General features: G+C 35.0%; 1 protein-coding gene across 25 annotated transcripts in view; it reads right to left on the minus strand.

Annotated features, from left to right (window-relative positions):
* Positions 1 to 10,834, minus strand: part of LOC144964405 (uncharacterized) — a 52,234-nt gene extending 41,400 nt beyond the window's left edge. For 12 of the 25 annotated variants that reach the window (XR_013643829.1, XR_013643823.1, XR_013643828.1 and 9 more), the window contains exons 1-2: positions 10,594 to 10,815; positions 7,324 to 8,296 (exon numbers count right to left, since the gene is read on the minus strand). Coding sequence is in view for 18 of the 25 variants with exons in the window: in XM_078898609.1 (XP_078754735.1) it covers positions 7,324 to 8,257 (934 nt within the window). In the remaining 7 variants the exon portion in view is untranslated. Of the gene's footprint in view, positions 1 to 1,095; positions 1,328 to 7,323; positions 8,297 to 10,144; positions 10,492 to 10,593 lie in introns of those variants that run through there. The other 13 variants (XR_013643824.1, XR_013643827.1, XR_013643826.1 and 10 more) reach the window with 11 other exon arrangements.
* Positions 10,835 to 11,003: the final 169 nt, after the last annotated feature.

Genomic DNA, 11,003 nt, shown 5'->3' on the forward strand with positions numbered 1-11,003 from the left:
CCACAGAGTTTAAAGCACCAAAGAAAAACCAAGACAAAGGAGAATGGTTCAAATAGTGAGTAGAAAAGTCCACTAGTAATCCATTGATGTGTAAATTGTGGCATTACCCAGAAGTCTCACAAAACTAAAAGTCCCCTGCCAGAACTTGGGGGGGGGGGGGGGGGGGGGGAGGAGGTAGGTCAGGCCAAAAAAGCCTGAAATCCAATCCAATCCAATCCAATCCACTTCATCCTCCTCCTCCTCCTCCCCCTCCCCCTCCTCCTTCTTCTTCTTCTTCTTCTTCTTCTTCTTCTTCTTCTTCTTCTTCTTCTTCTTCTTCTTCTTCTTCTTCTTTTCTTCTTCTTCTTCTTCTTCTTCTTCTTCTTCTTCTTCTTCTTCTTCTCCTTCTTCTTCTGCTTCTTCCTTTTAAGTAAGTAACTTCAAATTTTGAAGATTCCACAGATCAGGATATTTTTCTTTCCTTGGAGATCTAGGATTCTTCCACTGTCTCAATGCCGATGGTATGAACGAGTACAAGTGGGCATCCACTCTTGATTGGGGAACCATAAACTTGGTTTATTGCCCAAAATTCCAACAAATTCATAAAAGGCTGAAACTTATATTGAAATGTGACCTACAGCCTCTAAATAGTATTATGTTGAGATGATCCGAATGCTGGAAATAAATTAAAATCCATTTCAAAAAGAAGGAAACCCAGATTAAGCAGGATATCTTGCACCCATGGACATAGAGCAATATGGAAAGGAACAGATAAAAGAAGAAGATAGACAAAGCAAAACTGACCACTCCGTTGAACGTGGGAGGTCAGAAGACCGTGCCCACCAATATATTAAATTTATTTGAACCATATATGTGACAAATGATCAGTTGAAATCACGTCCCTTCCATGATGCGTAAATCACATTATTTGGCTTGATTTGTGTGTGTTGGGGGGAGGGGGGCATGAACCTAAAATTATTTACCCATCTGCAATATAACACTGTTGCCTAACAAAGATCTAATGGCTCGTAACAGGTATACATTTATAATAGCTGTACTTATCAATTAATTATCAGTAGTATTATATCAAACACAAGACCATATTATATTACATACCTCCTTCTCTGTTGACGCATTCTAGCCAGTCTTCTATCTCTCTCCCTCTGCTCGTTGGTCCTATTTGATCTGTACAACCTGGCTAGTTGTTTCCTCCTCTCCCTTTCCATATAGCTTCGGTAGTCTGTAGACAATTGAGAACCATGGTTGGTGTTGGTGCTCCATTTGTAGAGGGTATGTGCAGTCACCATCTGTTGGTGATAAGGGTCTTGATGCCTCTCCATGCACCTACCTAGAACCATTTGATTTGGTTAGGATTTCCATAGGTTTTCTTAATGAGACTTATTTATGCCAGATTGTTTCATTTATTTTTGTTTCCTTTTATTTTGTAGTACCCAATGGCACATGCGACGCTCCAGTTAAATTAGTGCCAGAGATTTTGTTTTTGTTTTTAAGGGTTTTACGGCGCTTGCAACACATTCAGGTCATATCAGCGCCAGTAAAAAGGAAGAAAATGGGATAGTAAAAAGATTTAGAATTATAATTAAGAAAAGGTAAGACAAAGGGGGGGAATTGGTTCGAATAGGAAACAGATGTAGATTCCAAGAGCACACTATCAAAGTACTTAGTTTGAGATGTTACAGTCAATAAGAATTTTAAAAGGCGATTTGTTTGTTTTTTAGGGTTCTACGGCGGTTGCAACACAGGTCATTTCAGAGCCAGTAAAAAGAAAGAAAATGGGATAGTCAAAAAATTCTAGAATGACAATTAAAAGCACACAAGAATAGAGGTACAAATAGGAAACAGGTGTAGATTTCGAGAGCATACCATCAATGTACAAAGTTTGAAATCAAATAAAAGTCTGATTCAGAGACAAACACAGGATCCGACTAGGGACACACTCAAATGCTTACATTATAGACTGAAAACAACAAATATAACAATACATAACAGAAAGATGATCTACTATGTCCAGGAAAAGCGCAAAACCAAGTAATCTCATTCCAAACAAAGACAGAAAGCAAACTGGAAAACATAATATAGGGGTATAGAAGACACTATGGGAAGTAAAAAAAACCCACCCAGTAAAAAGGTGTGATTGAGGCAGTGCCAGAGATCATGCCACACAATGATACTAAAAATATCATCCTAATTATCAAGTAACTGCTATGGTGTAATGGGAACAGGTCTGAGGTTCAATCACCAATGGAGAAAGGTTGTTTTGTATATATTTCTTGCATCACTTACAGCTTTTCAGATTCTATTTTGCACAATGACTAGTCTTGCTAAAAAAACATTTTCACTTTCAAACCATCGATATACGAATTACAGAATTCACAAGTAACAAACTAATAAAATGATATGAGAGAAAAAGAAAATAAACATGTCTTGAATAAAGCAAAATTCTGGGGGGAAAAAACAAAACAAACCGAATGAACATATTTTATTGATGTCAATTGATGAATGTAGACAAAAGCAAAAATAGAATGAGCAAAAAGTATAGATAATTGACTATTTCAACCAAAGACCAATCTAGAAAATTTTGGTGGACACTCTTCCACTCAATACCATGGTCATGTCACAATATCATAAATATAGATTATAACCTGGAATTCCCCAATCCAACGAATAAAAAAGATTTTCCAAGCTTTCATTAGGTCATTAAGTCCATAAGATGCAAAAGGCACACTGTGCCCATCACTGCAAATCTTATACACACATAAATGTTATCTATCACACCACACTAATCCTGTCACTCCAGTCAATCAATCCTCCCAGTGTTCTTGTGTTCTATGTGGAGAATGCGTTGAAATGATGTGGGGTCTTGATGCCTATTATGTCATGTGGTAGTTTGTTCCATTCATGTATTGTTCAAGGGGGAAAAGCTGTAGTTGTATGTGTAAGCTCTTGCGAATGGCTGGTAGAATTTGAAAAGACATTAGCCTGGAATAACTCAATCACAATCCTACGAATACAGAAATTTTTCCAAGCTTTCATTAGGTCATCCACCTAAAGTCGGTGTAATCTTATGAAAATACAAAATTGGCACTCTGAATCTAAATAAAGAACAACGTAGGAAACACATGATGTCTTTGACCAATGCCTTGAAAACAAAGCACTGTTAAATTATAATGCTGCTGCACCTCTTCCCTTAGTTGCTGTTCACCGGGAGCTTTGTCCAGTTTTTGTTAATAAGCCAGATTTACTTACAGTAGAACGGCAATTAACAAATCCAGGCAAGACAAGAAAGTTTGTTATAAAATGGTAATTCTTTATATCAGCTATTCTTTATTCTAGTAAAGTTCTCTGTCCCCCCCCCCCCCCCCAACCCACAGAAAACAATACACACACACGGGCACACCTAAACAACATGTCCAAGCAGTTCCATTTTCCTTACATATAAATGGGTGCAGTCAACTTCTCTCACTTGAAAAAACGAACAATAATAATTCAATAATACATTCTTCAGACCGTTTTAAAATGTATCCATGTGAATAAAATCATAAATGAACACACTATCTGTGTGCTTCCATAATACTTCGTCTGCTGCTAGAAAAATATGATCATACTATGTACTTCCAGAGCTGCCAATGTCATCTGATGAGAATGTGTACAATGGGACAATGGGAAAATGCGTACAATTCCGCATTTTTTGCAGTAGGGTGGCAGCTCTGTACTTCCATATGTACTTCGTCTGCTGCTAGAAATATATGATCAAACTATGTACTTCCATACGTATTTCATCTGCTGCTAGAAATATATGATTATACAATGTACTTCCATATGTACTTCATCTGCTGCTAGAAACAGAGGGTGATCTTTTCTGGCACTTTCGTAATTAAACAGAAGCAACAAAGCGTTGAATGAATGCATGCACTGAAATGATGAGAGTGTGCCTATTGTGCAGTAGAAAACCTTGTGAACCACAAGTCTGGTCAAAATTTATATATTTATTAAAAGTTGCTCCCTTTTCTGTATCAGTGCCTACGCTGTTGGATATGGACCACATACAGGCTGCTTCTTTATATCAGTCGTAAACAAAGGAAAGTATACTGGAAGGGGGGGGGGGGGGGGGTACCCTTGAATTCGTTATATCATGTTCACTATAATGAATGCATTTTATTTTTTTATTTATTTTTTAAATAAAAGAAAAGGGATCACAAACATGTGTTCTTTAATTCCATTAATTCATTGCAAATGTGCTCCATTTTAGTGTGCTCTACTGTATCTTTGAAATTTTGTCACAGCACATAAAAGTTTCTTGTCAAACATACAGCAATCACAATCACTTTTGTATAATTTATTTAATCTTTAGAGAATATAAATTAATTCATTTCACTCTCAAGACCCAAACAGTAATTAATCAATATTAAATGGAACAGCGTCAATTGTAATACTAGCTAAACCAGGGGTACTTCAAGGAACAATTTTAGGCCCATTAACTTTTCTAACCTACATTATCCAATAAAGGAGAAACTCCTATGGGTAATGGGGATACAAAGATAGAGGAGCCAAAAGGAGTGGACATCAGATAAACAGTTTATTGAAGAGACAACAAAGAAGCATCTAGAACCGCCAATCCTGAGAGGACAATTTTGGCAAACAAACGTATAACTCAAATGGAGGGAATGAGCAGAGTACTTTATGTCCATTCAATATCTTAAGAAGCACAGATTGATTATTACAAGAGATTTCAAATGAGAGTGTATGGAAAAACAAGAAACAAGTACAACAAATAATGACAATGCACAACAAATAATGACAATTTTTTAAAAGTTTGGAATTGTCCAAAGATCAAAAATATTTTCAATGCTTTGTTGTCAAAATGAGACAATAATAAAATTAAGCTATGAACTTGTTGAAATATACAAATACGTAAACAAACAGATCATCAATTAATTACATTTGAAACAAGTGGGTTTTTAGTTGAGTTTTTACAAATTGAAAGGATGAGGATGACCTAAGGGATGTTGGTCGGGAATTCCAATATTGAAGGGTGGCAAACTGGAAACGATTGAGTGCCAACCTTACAAAGTGCCTTTGGTCTCACCAGTTTGAGCTTACCATCACTCGATCTCAAGGTTCTTGTTGAAGTATATACAACTAAAAGATTGTTAATAAACAACGGGAACCCACTGTGTAAAGATTTATAAGCAAGGGTAGCAATTTTATAAATTATTCACTTCTCAACAAGAAGCCAATGAATTCAAACCCTTCACATAGAGAGAGTGAAGAGTAGTGTTAATTATTAATAGTATGATGTGTTGATATCAAGCTATTGCTTGTTGGGGGAATTGTCTTCATTTCAATCGATAGAATAAGAATCATATCCCATACGGCTTGATTTGGTTGATCATTTTAATTAAACTCATGATAATATTTTGTAAAAAAAAAAAAAAAGATTGCGTCTTTCGACCACAGTACCATCAGAAACCATTGCCTCAGCATTCCACGACGGAATATAGATAACCCATCAAACAAGATGTCTAATGTCAACAGGAATCACCCATGTTGTCCAAAGTTCACAAATTGGGGGTTAATAATTAATCATCTTGCCCAAGGAATAAAACTAAAGTGACTGGAGCGGGGCTCGAACCCGGGACCTTCCAAGTCATAGTGCAACGCCTTAACCACTGGGTCACTGAGTTCTAGATTTGTTTGCACATTTTGTGCTCCCCTTAAATACTTTTCTACATTACAGCCAAGTTAAGTTGTAAATAATAAATTTACTCATTAAAGTAGATGATGTCATCAAAATAAAATGAAGACACAACTGACAACACATCATAAAATGAAATGATAATGATCATTATTGGACCTGTTAGGATTAGTCGGAAATTTACATTAATGGTCTCTGACATAAATCATCGATCTCCATGACTTTTCATAAGAAATGCAGTTTTCATTGTCATATAAATGGAAAAATATTGTTTAAAAATTATAAAACAAAATAATTTTGTTCAATCAATCAGAGCTCAACATTATTTAAAGTGAGTGTAAGAGTCATAAACAAAACTGTTGGTTATGCGGTATACAATACTAGTTTATATAACTATAACTGATGGATCTTTTTCCTTTGATTCTCAAATAAAAACATTATCTAGGGAGATAGATGGTTTGTATCTAGCATCTGCAATTATATCACTCATCAAGGATTGAAACAGTCCATTGAAATGTTGGGCAAAAGAAAGAAGACAATAGCAGGAGGAGGAGGAGGAGGAGGATAGGAGGCTATGAGTTAAAGCAGGAAGAAGAGAATGAATAATAAATAAAGGTACAAACTGGCTTATCATAACAATTAATTCAGTGGTCACAGTCTAATAATAACCTGCCTCTCCAGTGTTACAATTACCAGAGTATGATATTAGAAAAGCAAGCAAAGAGAAAGGACAATGTGTGTATGTGTGTGTGTGTATGTGTGTGTGTGTTTGTGTCAGGAAGGTAGAGGAATGTTTTTCCCATTCATGTTCGAATTAAATTTCCTGTCTATGTATTAAAACTGTATAAGAATCCACCTGTTATTTTTATTCATGTCTCAGGTTTGTTTTTGTTTTTTTGTTGTTTTTTTGTACTGTTTGCCTTTTTTCTCCTTCAGGTGAGAACCAGTTGGTTAAGGCTATGACTACTAATTTTTCTCTTTAAATAACATTTTATCTCCTGCTTAATCATCAAAATTCTAATTAAATATCTAAATTATTCTTTTTATTAAAATTTTTATTCAGCCTGAAGAATTATAAACAGACTCCAGTAAATGTAATATCTAAAAATGGCTTGATCAATTTCAGTTTTATTTATTGTCACCAATTTAAGTAATGAGTTTGTTTTCTTATTTCAGGTTTTGATAATATATAAAGCTGACAGATAAAAAAAAAAAACCTATTTTGAATTTAAACACCCTTTCAACTCTATTCCTTGACAAATGGACTTGACTTTTTTTTTTTCCCTCGATGACTACGATGTTACTAGTGAGCATATGTGTGAGTGTGTCTATGTCAATATTGTATTGTTATAAATGTGTAACCAAATGACAAATTGCCACTTTTTTAGGACAATAAAGATTTATTATTTATTAATGTAATCATCTGGTAAAAAAGTGATAGTGGGACAGGTGGGTGGGTTGTATTTCTAGATTGGAAATTCAGTTGATACAAAAGAGTTACAATTACAATGAAAAACAAAATCAGAGCAAAAGAGTCGTTGATAAAAAATAGATAAAAGCTGAACAAAGATACCCAAATAAAATGAACTGCTTCTCTCCTGTAGTAAATTGAAGTTAAAAGAACTCACCCGGTTGATCAAAAAGTCCTTGGACGTCTTCATCTTCATCTCCGATTTCAATTACTTCATACTGATCGGCACCATCCATATCTTCCTGACTACCATGTGGCTGTTTATTGTAAGCCACTTGTGTGGCTTGAATGCTTCCTGATGTTGTACCCAGGAATGTCTCAACACTGTTGTCTCCCGTTGGTCTTGTATTGTTATTGTTTGGATTACCATTCATGTCCGATTGGTCACCTCCTATTCGAGAATCATAGGATTGCCCAGCAGTATTTGTTTGACGAGATGGGTCAAGGTCACCAGCAGTATCTTGCGATGAAACATTACTTTCCATTGCAGATAACTCCCCCTGTTCTTCCTTTACGAAAAAATTTCCTGAGGACGTTGAGGCGGTGTTATCAAAATCAGGAGGGGCACTGTCATGTGTTTCAATCTTAACTTTTGATTCAGGATTTGTGAATTCTGAAGTAGATGCAGACTGTTCATGAAATGCTGATTCGGAAGAGGAATACGAGTCAGAATAAGATAAGACAGGTTTTACGCGATATCTTTGCCTTTTTCTAGATGATCCAAGTTGGGCGTTATTATACTCATTGAATTCATTGCCATAGGGTCTTTTCTGGGATGACTGATGGAGTGGATATTCCTGTTCAGGCATCGGGGAGCAGGAACCATCTTTGGTTTGCTTCTGCTTCTCTTTCTTAGCCTGAAAACTATTACTAATACAAGTCATAGAATTTGCAGCACTCCGACAAACTTTCTCATTGAGGACACAATCCAAAGTTTTACCACTGTCAATGTTGATGTTGATGTAACCCATCATCACTATGCTGTCATCAAAGTCCATACATCCATGACATAGGGCCTGAATAGACTTACTGAGGCTCACAAGAAATCTGCTGACGTTACTTGCTTCAAGGCTGATTTCACCCATTTTCATGTGAAACTAGAACGTTGCTGGTTATTTAATTATATTCACCTGCAGAGAAAAGAAGAAAAATTTTAATACACGATAACATTGCATTATATTAGGCAGTTTAGTGAGCAGCAGCAGTGGCAGTCAAATTTTAACCCAACTCGCCAGTAGGAAAGTTGTGACTGGAAATTGCCGTTTGCGTTTTGGGGGGTTCAATTAAAGATGCATAACTTCGTTATAAAGAGGAATATCGCAGATATTTTGGTATCATTATTTTCGTCTTTCAATTTCCTTTTAAATGGTGCCAATTAAGAAAAAATCCATTAATAATTCCAGAAGTCATATGAAGTTGAAATTTGGCAATTTTCAAATGCATTTATTTTTTTTATTTACCGTGTGTGTTTTTAAAATTTAAACGCTTGTTTTTAGAATAACATCTAAACTTTATTCATGCCAAATTTCAGGGCTCTATATCAATGCGCAGACACCTTTTAACTCTGCGCCGAAATGCCATGTTTACATTATCATCTCATCATGGCTGCCGGACGATATCGATATATTAAATTTAGTTATGTATTATTTTAATTTTAGTCCATAATATTTTCAGTACTATTATTTACTATGTTTTTATTTTGAATACATACTTTCCAACTTTATTTATGGGCATTTTATAGTTTTTGTTTTAAAAGTTCATATATTTCTTCTCTTTGTGAAATCCGATTTTAATAATATCGATATTTTATAAATACCAATTGCTTTAATTGAATTTTATTTTACTTTGCCATCAAGTTTCTTTTCCATATGTTTATCATTTGTATCCATATTCTAAAGGCCTTAGCCTTAATAATTATTATGGTAAGAAGTTCTTTTAGTTATACATTTTGACACCCCCATACATTGAGAGAGAAGGGAAGGGGGGGGGGGGGGTGGGGGGGGGATAAAATTATATTAATTGTCAGTTCAAATGTAATAGCAATAAACCCAAAGTGGTTCAGCAGAATTTTTTAAAGTATTAAAAGCCAGAACTTTCCTTCTAATTAGAATAGTAATAGGGAATCCGTTTCAATTTATTTGAACTTTTTCAATCTACCATTTTATTTATATGCAATTAAATTGCCATAGGTAAAAATAAACTCATTATGTCATTACACAACATGTTTATATCTTTTCATTTAAAAACCCTTTTTTTATTCTCTATGTATTAATTCATAGAGGGGAATTATTTGCAATTGTTTCAGTGAGATATTGGGGATAATTCCAAAAGTGATATAGCAAATTGTTTCTTACGTCTAGCCGAGTTTTTGATTATGTAACATTTGCGTCATATTATGTAATAATGTGTTAATTTGAAATGTTTATCTTCCTCTTTATTAATGTAAATGCATTGTCCTCGATAAGACGAACATTTTGGTATACAATATATGATAAGAACTCCATATTGACTGTTTTAACCATTTTTTATTAACATCATGCGATTTCGGTCACAACTTTGCAATGGTAATTTTGAGGTAAAAATCGGTCTGAAATTTCAGACTTTGAACTGCCATAACTACATTTCTAATCAAGATAGAAACAAAATTCAAACTGTTTTGTAATCTGTGTTGCCAGCTCTTTCATATGACATTGGTTTTAAGTGTGTGAGGTACATTTAGAATTTCTATTAAACTCCCTAATTATATGACCTATATTTCAGGGTCCCCTGTCAAATCATGAAAAATGTTTAAGACCTCTATCAGCAGACCCATCGGCTTTCCAATCAACAAAAAAAAAAGTTAACACATTTTTAAAAAACCCAAAGAATTGCAACACAGGTCTTTGGATTTCTCAGTCGTCATTACTGATTTACAAGTGAGCCAACACCGAACATATCAATTCAAAAAATAATTTATACGTTACAGACCATAAAATTACCTTTGCTCTAGCTTTAACTTTAACTTTAATTATTTATGTCAATAGTAATTATTCGCTTGATCTCCACTATTACTATACTATTATCACCGTACAATACAGTGAATATATAGCCTTCCACATGAACCTAGTCATAGTCTCCCACATTATTATCACAGCACACTGAATATATATCTAGAGCCTTCCCCACCATTATCATCACCGTACGGTGAATAGTGTGTCTGGCTATTTTCACGGCACGGTGAAAATCGTCCACCAAGACCTATTACCTTACGGTGAAAATAGTCTCCCATACTATTATCAGTGAATATAGCCGTCCACACCATTATCACTGTACGGTGATAACATGCTGTGTACAAAATAATGAAAGTTTCAACAAATTTCAAAGAAAAGACCAAGTCCAAGTCAAGGCTCCCCCAAGTCTAAGTCCAAGATCTTACTCTTACTCTTACCGGCTCGAGTGTGACAAAAGGCACAAAAAGCACAATTACAATACAATTGTTCTCAGTTCCAAACTGCAACTGCAAGCATTCATCAAGCATTGCAGTTAGCGATGTTGACTATTGTTATTGTATTGCTGTTCATTTAATGAATAATGAATAACATTATATTGCACAAGGAACATCTGAGGCACTGCGACAATGGGCAAACTTATTCTCCCAAACGAACGCTGCCAACCAGGGTTGCCAGATTAATTTCAGGCATTCTGCCAACTGGATTTTAAAAATCTACCCAAATACCATAAAAATCTGCCAAACCGTACCCCCTTTGAAAACTCATCAGTTTTGTTAAACAAAAAATTCTCAAGGCCGATGTCATAATTTTTTTTTTCATTTCCCAAGTTTTAAAAAATCACTAATAC

Source organism: Berghia stephanieae, chromosome 2 (genome assembly GCF_034508935.2).
Source record: "Berghia stephanieae isolate SIO BIC M18660-M18661 chromosome 2, UCSD_Bste_1.3, whole genome shotgun sequence".
Taxonomy (NCBI): domain Eukaryota; kingdom Metazoa; phylum Mollusca; class Gastropoda; order Nudibranchia; family Aeolidiidae; genus Berghia; species Berghia stephanieae.